The sequence below is a fragment of the Anastrepha obliqua genome, chromosome 1 (assembly GCF_027943255.1).
Source record: "Anastrepha obliqua isolate idAnaObli1 chromosome 1, idAnaObli1_1.0, whole genome shotgun sequence".
NCBI classification, from domain to species: Eukaryota; Metazoa; Arthropoda; class Insecta; order Diptera; family Tephritidae; genus Anastrepha; species Anastrepha obliqua.
Window position 1 is genome coordinate 117153366 of NC_072892.1, and position 23096 is coordinate 117176461.

The window sequence follows — 23096 nt, forward strand, 5'->3', positions numbered from 1 at the left end:
TTCGAAGCAATGGCTTGAAAAGTTTTATGGGGACTCCGCTCCATCAGAAGAAACATCATAGCGATGGTTTGCTGACTTCAAACGGGGTCGTAGAGACACCGATGATGCACAACGCAGTGGGCGACCAAATGAGGCAGTAACACCAGAAAACATAAAAAAAATCCACAAAATCGTTTTGAACGATCGAAAGGTAAAGTTGCTTGGGGTTGGGTTTATACTGTATGAGCATTTGACTATGAGAAAGCTCTGTTCGAAGTGGGTGCCGCGTTTGCTCACTGTTGACCAAAAATAATAAAGTGAAGGTGTTGATGATTCTGAGCAGTGTTTGACCTACATGAATTGTACTTCGAATTGCTCCCACATCCACCGTATTCGCCAGATTTGGCTCCCAGCGACTACTGGCTGTTCGCAGACCTAAAAAAATGATCGCCGGTACGAAATTTCGCTCGAATGAAGAGGTTATCGCTGAAACGGAGGCCTATTTTGAGGCAAAACATAAATCGTTCTACAAAAGTGGTATTGAAATGCTAAAGATGCGCTGGAATGATTGAGTTGTTCTTGGCGGAAATTACGTCGATGAATAAAGCTAATTTTGAACAAAACAAAAAAGTGTTTTCTTTGTTAGGCCCGGGACTTTTCAGCCCATGTGATAATGAAACAATTTTTGAGTTGACGTACTCCCTATTGGTTCATCCTGTGCCAGTTTGGTACCGGAAATATCGCCGGTATGGTTATTTGTAACAGAATAACAGAAATCCACGTCATGTGGTCCCTTGCATAATCGAGGCGGCGTTCCTTCCGTTTGGATTTCGCGGCTGCTACATTTGCCATTTTTTAATTTTGCTGTTGGAAGGGCGGAATTTGAAGTTTTTGTGGCTTTCTTTGATATGAAAAACATCGCAGTTCTGCCTTTGTAGTTCTTACTAGAGGAGGCATCTCGTTTTTAAAGATCTATTACGTTTGGACTTCGGCCAATCTTTTTGGCAATTTGGCGATTAGAAAGTCCCTCTGAGGTCAAGATTTCGATATCTCCCATTTCGTGATCTGTTGATCCTTTTGACTAACCCATTTTATTAGAATTATGAAGTTTTCGAACCACACAATGAATGTTTGATAAAGAATCCCTTTTCACAGCTTTAATGCCCAAATAATGTAGGCTAATTGAACGCCTTTATTGAAGTGAACCAATATATCAAGCGCAGCTGTGCAGGTGCTGAAGTTTTACTACTGCGAAATACAGTTATATGGAATAATGTTGATGTATATTTATTTTCGCGCTACGATTTTCGATTTGCGAATGCTTTAATAACCGTTTTTTTCTCTTCACAAAATGATTGCCTCTAATCAAGTGAACCGCACTGTATCTTGAAGTCATCTGCATTTCGTAGATATTTAGATGATGAGAAACACGAACCCATCTCATTGTTGAATGAAATAATTGAGAAACGCCAGACGAAGCGCTAAATGTCGAAGAGAAGCGAAGATTCCTTAATTTAGCTATTTAAACACTATGGAAGACCCTATCAAATGCTTTTGAAAAATCAGTACAAATTGTGTTAACTTGATGACTTGCTCGAAGGGTAACAAGCTTCCAATCTTAGGGTTTTTACTGAAGACTGCGTAAAAACCCCAAGATTGGAAGCTATTGATTCTGCTGTTGTGCTATCACATCTTGAAGGGAATTTTAGCTCGATATCTCCACTACCCTGTGTTTGATTTATATTATAAATAGTAAATACAATTTTATTTAAACACAATTTGTATTGAACACCCGTTTACATTAGAGCATATAGCATATCGAACTGTCTGAAACTTCCACTCACACAAGCTCCCAAATCAAAGCAGACTATGCATTTTTATACTCACATTTCAAATCGATTCCAATATTGCATAGTCGGCAAGCACCGCCTCGCTTATTTTTTCCTCATTTGCCGCATGAATGCAAACTTCATTCAATTTTGTTCATTTTTTCCTTCATTTTCACCGGTGACAGTCTGCGGCGACTGTGCGGCAATAGTGTGCGCGTATAGAAATCCACAATTCGATAGCGGCAGCGAATAGTGAAGCACATCCTCGTTCTGTTGCGCATCGTTGCATTTCACTGGCATAAATACAAGTTGGTACAAAGTTGTATTGCAACTTCATTTTTATTATCTACTATTTTAATGTGCAAATATATTCGGATGTACTTAGTGATATCGCACACATACAAAGCCAAATGCAACGTATAGTTATGTGGTAGACATCACAGAGCTGTTCTGCTGGTTTCTTGTTGACCGTGAAGGGAATAAATTCTTTTATTCAGCTCTTTATGTGCGCTTTATTGCTCTGATACGGCATTGAACAAACACCACAAAGCACAAAATATGCTAGTCATTGTGTGGGCTGCAAAATGTTTGCTATGCTCATCGAGCCATACCGACTATTTAGTAAATGGGTGTCCTCAGTCAGCTAAGTACTGCTGGGCGGTAAGTGGCTTTGTCAATCAGTCAGAATAGATATCAGAATTTCTTTCTTCAAATGCTATGGCAAAAAGCCAACAATGGCTATTTTTGAAGTGATATAAAAATATTATTATTGTTGTCATTTGTACATATAAATAAATATATGAACATATATATAAGTACATATGTATAATTGGCACGCACATCAATCGTCTGCAAGTTAGAAGCAGAATGTGCATACCCACACCTTTATGTCAATATGATGAAGCTTATCTACATATATATATAAAATTCAAATTATGTATGTATCTATAGATCGACTTGCGTCCTAAACGCATAAACCGATCGTAACCAAATTTGAAACACGAACTGGATACCTTACCGGGATAGTCATGGGCTAAAAAATATTTTGATATATATATATAGGGCGCGTGGCACCTCCCATACAAATGGAATTTTTAACAGTCCGTATTTCTGGAAGTATTTACGTTAGACTACTGAAATTTGGTAAAGGGTTATGTGACATTAATCTTTACCACATCCAGAAAAACTGCGTATAACGAAAAAGGGGGCATGGCACCTCCCATACAACTGGAGTTTTTTATAAACGGTATCTCTGGAAGTATTTAGGCTAGACCAATGAAATTTGGGAAGGGGTTATATGAGGTTAATCCCTAACACCTCCAAGAAACCTGAGAAAAACGAAAAATGGGGCTTGGCACCTCCCATATAAATGCAATTTTTCATTGTCCGTATCTCCGGAAGTATTTGGGCTAGACAACTGAAATTTGGTCAGAGATTATATAAGGTTAATACCTAACACCTGCATGAAAACTGGTGATAGCTAGAAATGGGGCGTGACACCTCCTATACAAATGGGATTTTTCATACTGCGTCCAGTGTTAGCATTTATGGTAGAATACTAAAAATTGGTAAAAAGTTTAATGAAGTTAGTATTTAGTACTCCTAGAAAAAATATGAGCTTAGAGAAAAATGGGGGTTAGACTATTTGATATAGAAACGAATTTATATTATCAACGATAGAGGTATTGCTGAATTGAATGCATTCTCTTATTGGTAAAGCTTTATCGGTAAGTAAACAGTCCAGCAATCTAAGCGAAATATCAATTTTATTTAAAATGTTTTAAAAACTACGCCATACCTAGATAATAATGCCGGTTTAGCTACATTAATATTACACTCAAAGCTATATGATTACGTATGTAAGCTAGAATAGCTTTATTTTGAAATTAAATATGAAATAATCCAAATTAATAAAATAGCAAATCACACACATTAAATTGAAGTGCAAGTTTAACTAGCGGAAAATATTGACAGTGTACACCACAAGTTATAAAATCATCGTTTAATCGCCATCACTGTAAATATGTAAAAAAAAAAAAACAGCTGCTGCATTCCATTGTAATACCTATATTCGCAAAAAGCTTTTAGAAAGGGGGCGATGATAATTATGCTGCGTAATTTGGATCCTCCACGTTTATGCAATAGCACAAGGCTAATCATCACGAAACGTTTACCGAATGTTATAGAAGCTATGGTTTTATCAGGAAATTTTGAAAACCACAAAGTTTTCATACCAAGAATTCCAATAATACCGACGGATATACCTTTCAATTTTAAACGCCTCCAATTTCCTATTAGACTGGCTTTCGTAATGTCCATAAATAAAGCTCAGGGGCAATCATTAGCTGTAGCAGGAGTCAATCTAAGCAACTCATGTTTTACCCATGGCCAATTATATGTAGCCTGCTCCAGAGTTGGCGCACCGAAAAACCTTTTTATTTATACTCAAAATAATATAACAAAAAATGTCGTATATCCGATCGTTTTAAATAATACCTAAACTGACTTAAAAAAGTTAAAGTTGTTTTATATACATTGCATTCTTTTTGATAGAAATGTGGGGTGAAACCCACGGGTATAAGCTAGTTGTACATAAATTTAAGAATACACACAGAAAATTTAATATCGTTTCGGTGAATATTGGTAGGCGAAAAAGTCTTTTAAATATGTACCATTTTGGTCGACCACCTTTTGCCATTTTTCCCCTAGATACATTATTCCATCAGTGTAAAACTTTTGTGGTTTCTCGGCGAAAAACTGCGATAAGTAATTTTCACAGGCTTCTCTTGAAGCCAACTTTACTCCATTAAGGGAGTTTTGCATTCACCGAAACAAATGGTAGTCCGATGGTGCAAGGTCAGGGCTATATGGTGGATGCATCAAAACTTCCCAGCCAAGCTCTCCCAGTTTTTGCCGAGTCATCAAAGATGTGTGTGGCCTAGCGTTGTCTTGATGGAAGACGACGCCCTTTCTGCTGATCAGTTCTGACCGTTGTTTTTTGATTGCTTGCTTCAATCTCATCAGTTGTTGACAGTAAAGTGTAGAATCAATCGTTTGAGCAGGCTGGAGCAGCTCATTGTGGATGATTCCTTTCCAATCCCACCAACCACACAGCATAACCTTTCGAGGCGTCAATCTTGGCTTTGCGACCATTTGTTGAGCTTCACCACCCTTGCACCATGATCTTTTTCGCATGTGTCGTATTTGATCCACTTTTCGTCTCCTGTTACCATTCGTTTCAGAAATGGTTCGATTTCATTTCGCTTCAGCAAAGAATCGCAGATGTTAATTCGGTCCATTAAATTTTTCACAGACAATTCATGTGGTACCCAAACATCGAGCTTCTTTTTGTAACCAACCTTTTTGAAATGGTTCAAAACCGTTTGATGATGAATGTTTAGTGCCTTGGCGATGTCATGGCAGCTTATGTGACGGTCTTGGTCAATCTTTTCCATAATTTCATCGACTTTTTCAATGATAGGTCGACCGGAGCGAGGTGCATTTTTCACATCGGAATTTCCAGAACGGAAGCGAGCGAACCATTGTTGTGCTACACGAATTGATACAGCATCGTCTCCGTAAACTTCAAAAATTTCACTGGTGACTTGCGTGGCATTCTTCCCTTTTTATACGAAAAATTGAAAATATAGCGAATTTCCTCATTATTTTCACTCATTTTTGAAGAGCTATAACTTTTTTTCAACTTCTCCAAATTTAATTTTGTTTTGGTTAAATAAAGCTTAAAATATCACCTTTCTAACACTATATGACATGACACAATGTGATTCGTAGCACTGGAGATAGATGACTCCAACGACATCTATTGACAAAATACATAAAGACTTTTGCGACTACCCAATATTTTCGAAGTTACACGCAAATTTGAAAAGGCGTTTCAAATGGCTTGAAAGTACAAGGGCGGAGCGACAGCGCGTTTTTCTCAAAATGGTGTTTTCAAAATCGGTGGCCAACATTACTCGAAAGTGGCTAAACTGATTAGTCGCAAATTTTAACAAAAACTGCTTAAATATTTCGTATTTTTTAGTAATTAATCGAAGATTTTTTCTCACCTATAAATATTTTTTTTATAAACAATTCGAGGCCGAAAATTTGGTCAAAAATCTATTTTTTTTTTTGAGAAACCGCTATTTTGGCAAACAAATTTATTTTGCTTATTCCTTCGATTATTTACTAAATTTAACATAACTTTATCGAAATCTGTGTGGTTTTTTAAATTCAGAGGATTTAATTCAGAGATATAGTGGTTACGTTTTGAAGTCTTTTTTTAGAGGAGCTCTCGGAGATCAGCTGTAGCTCCTTTTCAAATAAATATTTTTACTAATACTAAGTCTTGAAATACATTTAAAATGTAACGTAATATGTTTACAAATTTTTAGATTAATAAATTTAAAAGTTTTCTCAGAAAAAATGCTGGAAAATTCGTTTTTTTACGGCCTTGTATGGTAACTGTATGTCACCCCTTAAACGAAGCTTGCTTTCATGGCGAAGGTGCATTTAAAGATTTTGCATTGCCTGTTGAGAGAAAAAGATGTGAATAGTTTTCTCGGTACATGGGTGTGGTGATTGATATCTCGTAAAGTATGGATCAAACAATTTAAAGTCTGTGCTCGTTGTACACCTGACATTTCACACATTTTTCGTTCACATGTCAGGCATTTTTGATGTTAAAGAAAATGTCGATGAAATCACAGAAGTAATTTAAGATGAGCGGCGGTAGTCGTAGCATTGTCGGCCTTAAACGAGTTTTAAACTTTTTCCGCAAAAATTTTACGCCTGGATTTCTTCTTGCCTAAACTAATATGTATTTGGAAGATTAAAATCACCACTTTCACGTACGTAATTTAACTGATTATGGAATATTGTCCGTATGGAATATTGTTCGTATGAGCCCTATAAATATAATATCAAAACTACTGCCAGGAGGGACTTATGATGCCAGCTAAAAAAATAACACACAGCTGAGTAATCCTTAATACAATCCCTAATCCACATAATTGGTCTAAGATTAAATCAGCATTACTTAACGTAACGTGAAAAGCACTAAGATACAGTAGCCTGGAAGCAAGTCGGATGTCCAAATTATCGCCTGATCTACAAAATCTCTAGTATACTTAAACTCTTTTAAAAACTGGTTCATGATTTGATTCTCTTCAAAATTTCAGATATCATATCGCTGTGGGTGGATCTATTATTACGAATTTAAGTTTATTCACAAATTTTGTTTTAAAACAATTTTAAACAGGCCAACAATGCGATGTTATATTCAACGACTTTTCGAAAGCGTTCGACAGAGTCAGCCATAGTAACTGGTTTAAAAAAGCTGGGTTCAATTGGTCTTCACCCTAGCTTACTTAAGTGGTTTGCACTTTATCTCACTGATAGAACTCAATTCGTTCGTATAAACAATATAAAAGCTGATGCAATCAAAGTTCCTCAGGTGCACCTCAAGGTAGCCATCTCGGGCCACTATTGTTCTTAATATTTGTTGATGATATTCCAGACGCTTTTCTGACATCTCGTTGTCTGATATATGCAGACGAGACATCAAGAGGACTTAACCAGATTGGATGCTTAGTGTGATGATAGTTCCTTACCTCTTAATGCTGGTAAATGCCGGCACTTGTCCTTCAGTAGACCCAAAGTTGCGAATCATTTGGATTACAAGTTGGGCACTACCACCTTCACAAAAATTTATGAAAGGAAAGATTTTTGGGGTCATATTTACCCTATGATCAGAAAGTACCGGGAATGTTTAAATAAAACAAAACAGAGTTAAATTTTAGGCAAACTTATTTCATCTTCTTCACAATATTACCCGTCTGAAGCAACACACATGTACCAACGTTTAACTCAGTCCTCGATGCAACCCTGGTAGGCCGACGACGGGATGGCCTTCAGCTTCTTCGTCGCATTCTCTTTGATCTCCTCTATCGACTGAAATCTACTTCCTCGAAGTGATAACTTCAACTTGGGAAACAAAACGAAGTCCCCGGGGCCATATCAGGTGAATATGGTGCTTGCAGTTTGGTCAAATAATCTAGCACAATTTGGGCTCGGTGCGATGGCGAGTTATCATCATGCAAAATCCACGCTCCAAAACGGATAAATAATATTCTTTGTTGACTGCCTGGCCCGATGGAAGGTACTCATGGTGCACTACTCTTTAGCAATCAAAGAAAACAGTAAACATCACCTTCCCGGTACGTTTTGATCATAGCGTACGTCGAAAATGCCATTTTCTGAACATATAGATTTTATGTTTGCCAAATCTAGATGTAGTTCCAAAATCTTGCTGTGCCGGAAAATTTGTATTTTTCTGTTGCTAGATCAAACCTTGAATATTTCGGCATTATCTGGCATCCATTCTTTATGGGTTCATGTTTAAGAATTGAGAAGATTCAGAAATTTTTAACTAGATTTCCAATATTCTCCCTTCGTTGCTGTTGCTGTTCTCTTATAGTTTGCTTGCATATAAAAGTATATGCCTTTTATTAGCATTGCATTAGAAATGCGAAGAGAAACCTCATGGGAAGAGTTTATAAGGACATAGCCACGAATCATATCAAATGCCACTTCTTACTGGAGCTGATGCTTTTCAATTGTCCTACTCGTAATCTTAAACTCAGCAATATGCTAGATTTACCTAATTACAAGACCAATTTTAGTCGTAATAAACCACTTACACGTTGTATAAGGCAGTCTAACCAATTTTGTAAAAATTTAGACACATCCTCTGATTCCTGAGATACTTTCGAGTCACAACTTAATGTGGAGATATCTTTTTTGAATTGTATTGAATTTGCGAGTAATGTATCTCGCCGTATTGTTTACCATATATTCAATTTAAGCTTAAGTATTCATAATCTATTTGAGTTGCACTTTAGTTGATGAAAAATAAATAAATAAATAACGCCGAACTGCAATAAGAATTCCTCCGGCACGAGTAAGACCTGTTCTGTTAACATCAAGATCTTTGCGGAATACGTTAAATAATCAAGGATTAAGGAAAGGTATTCGCTATCAAAGAAGCTTGAATTCAGCCATGTTTACGCAAAAATGATTATGTCAAATTCTGAGCCTGCTCTACGAACACAAATGCCGTCCAACTTGTTACGTACACCTCCCATATTTTGGAAGTAAATGATCAGATTCTTGGATGTTGACTTAGATGTGCCAGAGTTTTTTTTTGTTTTTGTGGTTCCTCTCTTTAAAAATATTTAAGCGGTCAAAGCTCCACATTTGCAGGCCATAGAGCTCGATTTAAGATCTTGTCGTGCAAATAAGCGTTACCAATCAATTTTAAATTCACCTTTCTTTCTTTATGACCTTGAAGCCTTATTTTTATTTATTCCAGCATTTTTAGCGACGAAAGGCAATATATCTTCCTCAGCGATATTAGGCTTAAAAGAAGAGAATTGTAATCATCTTCTTGAAGCAAATATATCTAAATCTTTGCTACCACTCAGCCCAATAACAACGTTACGCTCAGCTTTTTGATTTTTAAATAAATAAATGAATAATTGCCGCGTACACTTCTGTTAGGTGTTCGGCTGAGCTCCTTCTCTTTTTTGTGGTGTGCGTTTTGTTTTTCCTCAAATGAAGGGACCTACAGTTCCAAACCCACTCCAAATGGCAGATATTTTTTATGTGGATCTTTTTAATGGCAGAAATACACTCGGAGGCTTACCTTTGCTTGCCGAGGGGCGACCGCTATTAGAAAAAAACTTTTTCTTCATTTTGGTGTTTCACTGAGATTCGAACCTACGTCCCCTCTGAATTCTTGTGATGTGAAGGGTGCGATAGAAAGAATGACGCTGAGAACATATTTATGTAAGGGGTTAGGGGTAGTCAGAGGCTCAAAAAAATTATACTTTTTAAAATAATTTTTGTTTTTGTTAATCAATTGTTTTATTTTACATAAATAAAAACATGGCATTCATCATGTTTTGACTTGACTCTAGCTAAATTAAAAAAAAAAAACAAAAATTAATAATTGTGAAAGTTATCGCTGTTTGTGTGGAGCCCGTTTCTCCAGAAGTCCCTTGCTGTGATCATCACAAGTCCTTGGAGATTCATGTAAAATCAATCGGACAAGAGAAATTAGTTTTATTAATGTTGTGCCTGATTGACGTTTTTTTTTTTCAAAATTAAAAATATGGCGGCCTCAGAAAATATTTTTGAGATTTTCGGGAAAAAAACTGACAATTAATTCTTAAAACAAATCGAAATTTTTGAAAGAAAAAAATCCTTCTATCACGGACGAGCTTTTTATGGTTTTCAAAAGCAAATTTTATTGAAATCTACCAAGCGGTTTTTAAGTTACAGTGATCACCAGTTCAAAAAACATAGTTTCGAGAAAAACGCATTTAAAGTTTTGCTATCGATTACCGGAGCGCCCGAACGCTCTCTGTTAATTGTTGAATAACACAAAAGGTGTTTGTCTGATTCAATTCAAATTTTCACACAATATTTTTTAGATAGGTATTATACTGAAAGAAAATGCAAAACAAAAATTTGAAAATTCTGAATAACCCCAACCCCGTAAGTCAATATCAAGTTGAGTTATTGATTTCCTTGTGTTTATTACTTGATTCTTAAGTTCTTAGATTAAACCTTTTTTTTAATTCTTGAATTCACATCCACTTTTTATGGTGTTTTCAAAAACAGTTTGTCAGCTTTTACTTAAAAAATTACTATCAAAAGCCTGCTTTTTTCCGAACAGTTTTTCGTTGTAGCTCGCTGTTGTGCAGTAGCTTTAACGCGAGGAAACTTGTGCGTGTGTGTGCTCTTACGTTGTTGGTAGTTTATTGGTGGTTTCAACTAATATTTATATATTAACTTGCATGAGCACCTGCATAAATATACATTTCGGTCTAATTAAATGCATTTAGCACCAGACATAATTTAATGAATCCATGTAATACAGGCCTACGGCAAAACTTTAATCCAATTTTCTCACTAAAATTATGCTTGCATTTTTATTCCTCAGCATATCTAATTACTGTTATAGTCGGACATCAAATCCTGTTAGTCAATCTAATTTTCATCATTACACAAATTTTCTGTAATTAAAAACGTGGCAATGCATTAATAAAATAATGATTAACTTCACGCACAATTCACCCTTATGAGGCTGTCAAGAGAAGTGCATACATTAGCGATAACACAAAATATATAGCGCAATCGAAAATACACTCACGCACACACGCACACGCATGAGTGACCTTAATAAGACACAGCTAACAGTAAATTGTATATTACTGCAAAGTCCATTATGCGCCGGACTGAGCGGCGGGGTGCAATTGTTTATGCATGAGCCATTATTTGAGTGCTTGTGTGTGCGTGTGTGCATGTGTAGAAATTGCATAATGACCATATATTTGCATATAAGCATACAGTGGAGCCCTTAGGCAAATACATACCAACATACACACACATACTAGATCCATATTTCGTGGAAAGCGAGTGCGTGTGCGTAGCATTAATAATTTATTACTGTTGAATCCTGCTGCATATGATTTAAGCTTCATTGTGCACACGCACACACTTACAAGAATATTGCGAACATACACATGCGTACATAGGAATGTGCATGCTTGCGTAAGTAAACTAATTGCAAATTTCGCATTATTTGTGTTTGCATTTGTGCTTATGCGTGTTAGTGTGTGTGTGTGTGCTAATCTGCTGGGGACATATAGAAATTTTGCGCAAATTATTTGTATGCGTCCTCTTGCAATGAATGTAAATTAGTAGAACGCCTTGCGCCTTAATTTATGCAACAAAACAAATGTCATATGACAAGCAATGGACTCAATGCTAAGTCAACTTGGCGTTGGCATTCGACGTTAAGCTTTTGACATTTTTGCCTAATGCAGATATGGCAAGTATAGATACATACAGCATCCTACTTAGCGGTTCTTTCGAGTGTATATCATCTAATAAGCCAGAAATAAATGTAACCACATTTATTGTTTATTGAGTAACATTGTTGTTGAGTAACACTGTGTCAGAGAGGGTGCTGAGGCAGAAGAACGTATGCAGATTTATTTCTTTTCATATTCCATGGTTACCCATTCGAAAACAGAGAAAGAGATAAGTGTTAGAATATAATTCTTCTTTGGAAACCAATAGCTCACTTTTTATCTGCTTGGGTTCACTGGTAGTGCATTATCCAATTGTTGCAGTTATGGCAATTCAAAAGTAAAATAGCATAAATAATTGACGTTTACACTTCTGTTAGGTGTTTGGCCAAGCCCCTGCTCCTATTTGTGGCGTACGCCTTGATATTGTTCCACAAATCGAGGGACCTACAGTTTAGAGCCGACTCCGAACGGCAGATGATTTTTATGCGGAGCTTCTTCATGGCAGAAATACATGAGGAGCTTACCATTGCTTAGAAAAAAGTTGTTCTATCATTTTGATGTTTCATGCACGGAGCTTCGAACCTTCGCACTCCGAAATGGTTGTCTCCCACCAACTCACTCGGCTACGGCGGTAATTAAGTTACGAAAATTTGCCAATAAAACACAAAAAAATAAAGTTATGAACAAAAGTGTGTTATAAACCTTTACAAACCTTTACCTTCTCTAAATACGAGAGCTGTCTTTTATATTTTGGGTCCAATAAGGAAAATATAGTAAAATAATAATGAAAATGGCATTTTTTGTATGGTTTTCAAAAGAGGTATTATTATTTGAAGTCAATATATTTCTGCGATCTCTTCAACCCAATTTAAAAGCATCTTTTCCAGTTAGAAAGGGATAACTCCTAAATGAGCTGTTTAATGACTTGAACAGATTCTTCGGGCTCTAAAAAACGTTGATTTCGCATTTTATTTTTAATCTTCGGGAACAGAAAGAATTAATTAGGTGCCAGATCAGGGTTGTAAGATGAATGATCAAATAATTCGTTTTTTTGAGTGCTCAAAAACTCTGTTGAGTGAGCCGATACTTGGATGCGAGAAAGGATGGCTCGTCTTCAGCGGTTAGATTTCCTTAATTCTGCGAAAACTTCTGACAAACAAATGGTTGTGCACCACTCAGAATTTACTGTTTTAAGTTTCTTTAGAGATGGATTTTCGGCATGACCAGGTTTTCCTGAAAACAAGCGTCAATTTGCTTTGAGGTGCGTCTTCAGTGAACAAATTTTGCTGGATTAAGCTCATTTTGGAACACCTAAATTGATTCGTCACCTGTTGCGATGTAATAGCTCTACTTTAACCCCTTCGCGCCGGAGTTTTGTTTTCGGTACTGGAATACTTCTTGCACGCATACTCAAAAAAGACGAAAAATATTATATAATAGAAAAAATATGTTCTGCATACTTAAAAAGTCCTTAATTCCTTGCATTATCCTAGGACATATTGTCCCAATAAGGATTTATATTGGGACAATTTAATAAACCGTCGAATTTAGTTTTAAAAAATTTATTTGAAAAATTTAGTATTTTTGTGTTTTATTACAGAAAAAGTATTTACTTATGGTACGAGGGAAAACATTTGAAACAAAGTGCATTGTTGCATCCAGGGCAAACGTGATTTCTTCTCGTTTCTTTTTGCAGGGAAGTGCATCGGAAGCAACGACGTCGAGAACTACCTTTTAATGGTAAATGATCACCTATATTCAAGAGCTCGGTACGTGGGCGTTTAGATGGTCGTCCACCAGTTCGCCGAGTTTTTAACTCCTTGTGCTTGGTTCCTTCCGCAATAAGGGACTCTGCTAATGGGACTATGAACTGTATCCGTGTTGATTTCTTACGGTTCAGATGGTTATGCACAATCCAAGCATTAACAGTTGGAAGCATCAGAATCTTGAAAAAAAAACCTTTTTCCTCCACTTTTGGGACTTCCGGTTGATATCGTATACCGCTGCTTTCTGATCAGCTATATCTACGCCCCCCATCAAACGATTATAGTCCACAATAGCTAAGGGGCAGGTAACTTTTTTCTTCTTACCGTCCTTTTGCTTCCTATCTACTTCTCCTATGCTCGGTTTGTGACAGTTGGGGACAACAAGTACTTCTTTCGAGTCCATCCAACGAGTAGCTAGTAGACCATCCCAGTTTATTTGGAACTGGCTTTGCCCACGTTCTAGTCGCGACCCGAACTCCGGTGTTTCTTTTCGATTTCTCATATATGTACCAATAGCAGGAAATGGAATGGATTTCATCAATGTTATTGATGTGAAAAATCGATCGAATGCAACAGCCACATCATTATCACGGATAGTACCTGCTAATTTCAAAACCACTCTTTCTCCAAGAGTTCCAGAAAGATTAGTGGTGACATCTTTACCAGTGTATACATTCAAATCGTATGTATATCCTGTTTTTGCATCACATCGCAACCAAATTTTAACACCGCGTTTAATTGGTTTCATAGGCATGTACTGCTTTAGACTGGACCTACCTTTGAATTTTGCTATACATTCATCGATTGATTGAAAAGGACTATCACTTCGTATTCGCATGAATTTTTCTTTCATACATGAAACGACTTCGGAAATATAGTAATCTTTTGGAGCATTATCAGGTTTGTCACAATCATTTAAATATAGTTTAGAAAGAAAGTAGAGTGAATCGATCGCGAGAAATACTTTGCTTTATCATTTCGTTTTCCATTGATGCGTGTTTGCTCCAATAAACATGTAATGATGGTTGTAGTGCATAATCATAGCCACGCCTAAAAACACCATTATTTCATGTTCATCGGATAATGCTCTATTAGTTTTCTTCTCCTTATTAAGTTTTTTTAGTCGCTGATTTGTGCATTGTGCAATAAAAATACACAAACTTTTTGGAAAAAGTTCTCTTAATACACGGAACTCGGTAGGCCCTCTGGGAAAATCTACCAGAACTTGAGAATCTTTTTCTAATGACATTCGAAATTTGAGTTCGAAAAATCCATCTTCTATGATGTTAGCCCAGGTGGCAATGGCAGGTGCTTCACTCACCTCATTCTCGCATAATTCTTCTTCCTCATCCACATCGCATGTCATCGGCAGCGTATTCTTCGTCGGATTCGGAAAGCATCACTCTCACCTTCATAAGTATTATCTCCATCTGCTTTGCTGTTCCCAGAGTTTGACGATGGTTTGTAGCTACTCTCAGATGGGCTAAAATCTTTCTCTTCAGAGATTTCATATAAAATATCTGCAACCACTTCCACAGTGTACTTTTTCTTCGACATCTGGGAAAAACCATATTGGTACAAATAAGTCCCATGTAAAATGCAAGCTGGGACAATAGATCCCAAGACATACAAAATTATATGCTACTCACCTTTACTGATATTCTAAGAATGTATTAAATGCAATATAGGGAGAATTCTAAGTGCACTATGTATTTACTGATTCGATGCTAACGCAATGACGATCGCGGAACATATGTTTTTGACATCGTTTGTCTTGCCATATCGTCAAAATTTCTCAACACGAGCTTGTTAACTGGATCAGTGGTGCCACGTATATTATAATTACGATTTTTTTTGGGATTTTTTTTATAAACAGTTAAGATGGAAGTTTTATTGAATAAAAAAACTAATAAATAACTTTGTACGAGGCTGGGACATATTGTCCCAGTAGGCGAGAAAGGGTTAAATCATGGCGGCTGAATCTATACAACATTTCTTTACACCAATCAACAGCAATCTCTTTTTGCGCAATTGTCGAATTATGCGGTATCCAGTGAGAACAAATCTTCTTGATGGCCATGCGATCGTGGCACGTATCGAGGTAATATTTAGTATCTCTTGGATGAACACACACCAAGTTTCAGCTAGATCTGTCAATTTATTTGAATTTGGCATTCGTTTTAATAGAGGAAGTCGAGTGATTGTCCATTTCCATCGTAACAACACACCAGCTAATAGCTCAGCAGTTTGCAAAATTGGTGGAAAAAGCGTTTGAACTCGTTCTAGGCCTAAAAGGAGACTATGTCGAAAAATAAAAAAAGGCTTTCCCCGAACAATTAAGTAATTTTTATTTTTGCATGGACTTTCCAAAGGACACTTGTATGTCGCGATATATCATATGATGAGTTTTCGCTATCAATTGATGTAGAGCATCGATTGTTTTTGACACAACACTCGTTTTTGGATGGATTTCACAAAATTCAGCGTGCAACGATTTACGGCCACGTTGGTTAAGTGTAGCGCCTCAGTGCAAGAAGTCGAAGGTAGTTGATCAATTCACTCCTGCCATGATAATCCATGTCTAAAATACAGTAATAAATCATCGCACAAAAATTTTGACGAGTTAATTCCTCTGAAGAAAGAGGAAATCTTATATGAAAGTTTCTGCTAAAAAACACCAAAATTTTCTATACAAATATCGAATTACAGCTTATCACACGTAATGTTGCAAAAGAGCAAAATACATAAGCAGCCCTCGCTTACGATTTTTGCTTCCACGATTGGAAGCACACATTCAGCATCGCATTTTTTTACTTACCGCTTTGGAAGGCTGGTGACGGGCGACTGAGATCCGCAGAAAGAAATGGCCATGGATCGGTCTCACCCAAATAGGCTCTGCGTTGTTTTTTTTGTTTTGGTGGGGGAGATAGGGTTCAAAATGCCTTCACACTTATAGCGACCGTCGTCTACTGCGCTGAGTGGAGTGGCCACTTAACCAGTCCCTCCTCTTCTTTTGGGGAGACACCCTTCACGGGACTACTTTTTGCATTACTTCGAGAAGGCGCCCATAAAAAATAAATTCTATTCACCCACGTCTGGGTCCACCATATTTCTAGTCAGTTTCATGCTATAAGTCCGCCTTCTTGTGTCTCTACGTCAAGTAGTACGTCATTGTGAATTAATCACTCAAGTTGGAGACACATTACGATTTTTGCTGTGAAAGCTCGAACTGGTTCCCTCTTCCCGCTGGTAGAGCACATAGGTCTGGAGAGGGCATTTAAGGCTATTGGATTGATCTCTTTCTTCATTGAAGCGGTTAAACTACAAAATTACTAGCTCCTCACTCTCCATCATGTTGGGGCAGTCTGGACAGAAAGGGGTGTCTTCCAGCTGAAACCGATGCATGCAGTGTCCGCTCGGCAATTTTGTGAGGTGGTAGTCTACGTCTCAGTGTTTTTTTCATCGCTGCTGCTATCGTCTAATTGTCAGCGCCCGTTCTGAGGGTTTGGGCCCCAATGTAGGCTGAGCCTCTTGCGTGTTGTAAAGTCTGCTCATTTCCCCTGCCAGCAGATCCAAAGGAGAATTTCCTGCAATGACACAGATTGCGTCGTCTAATACGATTTTATACGCACCGCTACTCACAGCGCGCTTCGCCGGGGTATTTGTGACCTCCTGAACCATAGTAGTTTTCGCCGCTGCCCAGATAGTTGTCACATACAAGATGATAGAATCAACAACCGTTGACAATAGGCGCCTTCGATTGCCTTGGGGCTCTCCTATATTAGGGAGAATTCGAGCTAAAGCACCATTGGCGCCTGGAAATGCTCTGTGATGGAGCCCCTTTCAACAGGCAGAACGAAAAGTAGGCAAATCACGAGCTACCTGCCGCCGTTCAATGGAGGCGGAAATGAGGTCTTGGAATAAGAATAATACTTGAAATGAACTTAGAACCCTTGCACAAAACCATGTTCGATGGCGAAGAGGTGTGTTTGACACCCTATGCTCCAACTAGGAGTTAGATGATCTTATATATATATATATTTGGAAGATAGCACACCGGGTTTTATTGAGAACGTTGAAACTGATTTGAATGTGTCTAAGTGCCTTAATGCCGTGAGGCAGTGAATCACTGTAGGATTCTCCAGACTGACAAAACTAATTCTGAAATTGTGAAGCGGAATGGCGTGAAAGCAAAAAGAAACTCAATATGAACTCATTTCTGATTGCTTGATGTGCTTTTGGGGGTACATCATAGAAACCGAACCATTAAATTTTTACACTCCACACCACACTTAGAAATAAGTATTTTAGCTTTGCAATATGCAACAAAAACAAAAAAACATGTACACTTTAGTATACTTAAATAGCAAAATAAAATATAAGCAAATATGGAAAGAAACTAATATCCCATTATTTGCATACTTTTATATTGTAATTTTTTCACATCCTTTTTTCTCTTCTTCCAATCCACAGGTCCGCCATACGTACGCGCCATTGGCCCCATAAAAGCTGTCGCCGGCGAAGACATAATTGTACATTGTCCATTTTCCGGTTATCCAATCGAACAAATTAGATGGGAGAAAGGACGTCAGGAATTGACATCAAGTAAGACAAATTGCCATTGTACGTGCACAATTCCGTGTCGTACATCCCTATAAAAACATTGCGAAATTCCAGAAATACGAGCATTCCAAAGCGCAATCACACAATGCTCCAAATGCAATGGCAAATGTGATGGAGTGCGGGAGGGGTAAACGAAGCAAAACATTAAAGCGGTACAATAACGCATTAACGCTGCTGGATTTGTTCCTCTTTGTTTGCTCACTGCTTCACTCCGCGCTCCATCACTCTCCACACAGCTGCGCTTTTGTTAGTTTGGCATTTATGTGCGATAACATTTTCCCATGCGATTGGTTCAGCATCCGTTGCCATAACTTTATGTCCACTTCAGTAGTTTGTTTTTGTTTTAATTCCACTTTATTTGTCAGCTGGATTTTAGCACGAACTATTTATATTCCTCACACACATACAAGCATATATTTGTTGGTTGTGTTGCTTTACCTTTAGTCTATTGCTCTGTACTCTTGTATGTATGTCTGTATGTATCGTATATCACATTTTCTATTTGCAGATTCGCATTACTCGTTGCCACCAGTACTGCAGGGCGGCTATCTTGTCATCAAGAATGTCGAACCGACCCGGGATCAAGGCATGTACACGTGCATTGTGCGGAGTCGGGCTGGCGAAGAGGCTCGTCGTGATATGCAGTTGAATGTGAATAGTAAGTAAACACATAGCCGTGCATAGTAGTAGTGGTGGCCGGTTAAGCTTATGCTAGGGAATGTGATGCAAATCGTGATTTATGCTTTTTCAGTCCAAGTAAACTGGCGTACCGTGCGAGGCACTTCAGTGCGTAATGCAAAGTAGAAAAAAGTTTTTGATTTTTTAATTGCATTGTGAAACAGGTGGCTTTTTGTTTGAAGTTCAAATAAAAATAAAACTCACGTGCATTGGTAACACTAGTTTACAGCAAAAGAAGAAGAAAACAAACAATAACCAGACCAAGCACGCGTCGTAGCGTTTTTTCTTAAGCCTTTTATTAAATAAAAAACAATAATTATATGGATAAGTTAATCAATTATTGTAAATATTCGCCAATGTAGTATGATTATAAGTCGGATATGCCTTAACATTAATATTCATAAACATTTTGTTTTGGCTTTTATTTTATTGTCCACTTATGCATTCACTGTGCTGTGCCGTTTAAATAAAGTATCATATTTTTTAAAAGGTTCATTACACTTGAAAGTAAACGCAAACATAGCTAACGTAATTATTTTATGCGCGGCGCGTGAATGCTAGAATCATATTACACAAGTAAACACCGAAAATTTGTTATTGGCTTGCATTGATAAAAGTTACTATAAAAACGCTTGTAATTAGTATGTAAGACACAAGAAAGAAAATAATCGTTCGCCAAGCTGGATGCCTAGCTTGGAACAACAAATAAATAAATATAACAAACAAATAAATAATAAACTTTCTTTACATGGAGATCCTGCCAGCTTGAGCATTAATTTTGCTAAGCTATAAAATGCAAGTTTCTTGCACAAACAAGATCCTGCCAGCTTGAGCATTAATTTTGCTAAGCTATAAAATGCAAGTTTCTTGCACAAACAAAGTGCAAAATATTGCATGAGTGCTGACGATATCTGCACCAAAAAATTGCAATATATTTGCAAGTGCCCTAAAAAAGCACAAAATATTAAGTCCTGACGTGATCAGCCAAAACGATCCGTCAGCTGCGGAAGGAAGATGAACAACCCAGCTCAAGGGCCGCAACCAATCTCCTTGGAGGTGTACAACAAAAAACCAAAAGAGGTTTCCATCCAAAAGAGGGAAATCAGCATACTCATCAGGGAGGTAAACCAGCAGCCACCACCATACTGGGAAAAAGCCAGCGCAATCTGGGAGCGCATAACCAAACTGGAATTCCTGCTCCAGCAGAGGAAAGAATGTAAGTAAAATACTGTGCATGATTGAATGCAGACAGTTAGAGTCTGTAAGCGTTAACCACTCGAGACAAAAATAATTTTCATTTACATAAATTAAAGTTAAGCAACTTTGGCTTCTGTTTGCCTTATAAAAAAAATTTGACTGTAAAAATTACTCATAAGGTCATTTTTATAATATGTTAAATATAATATGCTTACTTAATAAATGAATTAACTTGAAAAAAAAAATTCGTAAATCCAATGTAAAAACAAAATTTTTCAAAATGTTTATACACACATTGTCGTTAAAAAAAAAAAAAAAAAAAAAAAAAAAAAAAAAAAAAATAATAATAATAATAATAATAATAATAATATATATATATAAATAAATAAATATGTAATGTAAAAAACAAAATTATATATCCTTACATTATAAATTATTTGATTTACGGTATAAGGCCCCCAATAGCTAATTTTTTTATCAAAAGTTGATAAACCCAATGCCAATGTAGTAAACGAAGTAGTCGTTAACACTGGCTTAAATTTAGTAGAAATTTCCTTAATTATAATCACGGTAATAACCCTATTAATTAGCATTAAAATTATATGCTACGCATAATAAAAAAAAAAATCGAAGAAAAGATAATCACGTCGCGGACGCTTTGTCTCGCATTACAATCAATGACTTAAAGGAAATAAATGAAAAGAATCAAAATTTATACAAAATAGTGACTAGATCAATGTCGAAAAATAACAACAGTCCAACTACACAGCAGCACATTAAAACATATGATAAGCCCAAAATATATGTCCCAATTAATAACACTGACGTCAGGAAATACAATAAATTAAAGATTACACCCACGCGATGTTACATCAAACGAGGAAAATCTATAATGGCATATATAAAAATTGATGACTTATTTGTTAATGGGAAAATTGACTTAGGACAATTCTTCTCTAGGCTCGACGAAGTGGCCGACAAATATGGCATTAATAATTTACAAGTGGCACCTAGCGAGAAAATTTTCGAATTTGTCTCGATAAATGATTTTAAAAATAAGGGCAATATGATATTAAATAAAGTAAAAGTAGCGCTACTGAATGAGGTGACCCAGATCAATGATGCTAAAACTGTAATGGACATTCTAAAAAGATACCACGATGACCCTATAGAAGGCGGTCATTGCGGAATTTTCAGAACACTTATGAAAATTAAAAGACATTACTTCTGGAATAAAATGTCAAAAGATGTTGCTAAGTACGTAAAAACTTGCGAAAAATGCCAAAAAATCAAAATAACAAAGCATTTAAAAAGCCCAATGACTATAACACCAACACCTACAGGTACATTTGATACAGTTATGGTAGACACAATAGGCCCACTACCTACAACAATTAATGGCAATACTTATGCAGTCACAATAATATGCGACATGACAAAATATTTAGTCACGATACCCATCCAAGACAAAAACGCCAAGACAGTGGCGAAAGCAATATTTGAAAAGTTTATTCTTACCTACGGTCCAATGAAGACGTTCATTTCGGACATGGGTACAGAATACAAAAATTCAATACTAACAGAGCTATGTGAATTGCTAAAAATAGAGAAAATCAATTCAACTGCTTACCACCACCAAACACTAGGAGTAATAGAAAGATCACATAAAACTTTCAATCAATACATAAGATCTTACATATCGATTGACAAAAACGACTGGGATGAGTGGCTACAATACTTCACATACTGTTTTAACACCACTCCTTCTACAGTACATGACTATTGTCCGTATGAATTAGTTTTTGGAAAAACACCAAACATGTTTCAGCAGTTCAAAAATGTAGACCAAATTACTCCATTATATAACATAGATAACTACGCTAGAGAAGTAAGATTTAGGCTAGAAGTAGCACATAAAAGAGCTCGCAATATGATAGACATAGCTAAAATTAAGCAAAAAACATTTTATGATAAAAATAGTTTAGATCACAATTTTAGCATAGGCAATTTAGTTTTACTTAGGAATGAAGTGGCCCATAAACTGGAACCCCAATATTGTGGGCCTTATACCATTAAAGCAATAGATGATAAAAATAATGTTACTATAGTCGATAAGTTATCTTTAAAAGAACAAATAGTTCACAAAAATAGGCTTAAGATTTATCAACAATAAGTAGTTTTAAAGACCGGTCTAAACTTAGAAAATTAATACAATATATACATATAAATAAAATTAAGATTATGTACATATTTTATTTTAACAATTCAATGTAAAAGAATGTTCATACAAAAAAGGTTGTATGAGCATTCTTCCGAAGAAGGGAGGTGTAGTATGATTATAAGTCGGATATGCCTTAACATTAATATTCATAAACATTTTGTTTTGGCTTTTATTTTATTGCCCACTTATGCATTCACTGTGCTGTGCCGTTTAAATAAAGTATCATATTTTTTAAAAGGTTCATTACACTTGAAAGTAAACGCAAACATAGCTAACGTAATTATTTTATGCGCGGCGCGTGAATGCTAGAATCATATTACACAAGTAAACACCGAAAATTTGTTATTGGCTTGCATTGATAAAAGTTACTATAAAAGCGCTTGTAATTAGTATGTAAGACACAAGAAAGAAAATAATCGTTCGCCAAGCTGGATGCCTAGCTTGGAACAACAAATAAATAAATATAACAAACAAATAAATAATAATTTGCTGATGCCGTTCCGCAAAAAATCGCCTGGTCTGGTGTCAAAGAAGTTGTTGAGCCAGTTTTTAAGGAAGTTTTTAAGGACATCTTTGTTATCGAAGATATGGTGTGGCAGGGAGCGAAAAAGTTGGGAATCAGTTCTTGCAAGGTCTGGAGAATATGGAAAATGCTGAAGGACCTCCAATTTGAGCTCTTGGAGTGCGGCTTTGACGACTTGTGCAACATGGGGTCTGGCGTTGTCGTTAAAGAGTATGGTTTGACCATGTTCATCTGGTCTTTTCTGTCGAATATCCTCATTTGCACGGTGTAGTTGGGCAATGAGTATTTCCTAGTACTCCATACCCTCCCTGTCCCACCAAACATATATCATGACCTCCTTTGGCTGAAGAATTCGAATTCAGAAAGCACGTCCCGCAGCCATTGACGTCAAAGTCA

General features: G+C 36.6%; 1 protein-coding gene across 1 annotated transcript in view; it reads left to right on the plus strand.

The window, feature by feature from the left end:
* The window catches only part of LOC129235825 (cell adhesion molecule Dscam2), a 273431-nt gene that overhangs the window by 184190 nt on the left and 66145 nt on the right, over positions 1-23096 (plus strand). Inside the window, exons 13-14 of the mRNA XM_054869869.1 lie at positions 17932-18063; positions 18590-18739. Of these exons, the coding sequence (XP_054725844.1) occupies positions 17932-18063; positions 18590-18739 (282 nt within the window). The remainder of the gene's footprint in view (positions 1-17931; positions 18064-18589; positions 18740-23096) is intronic.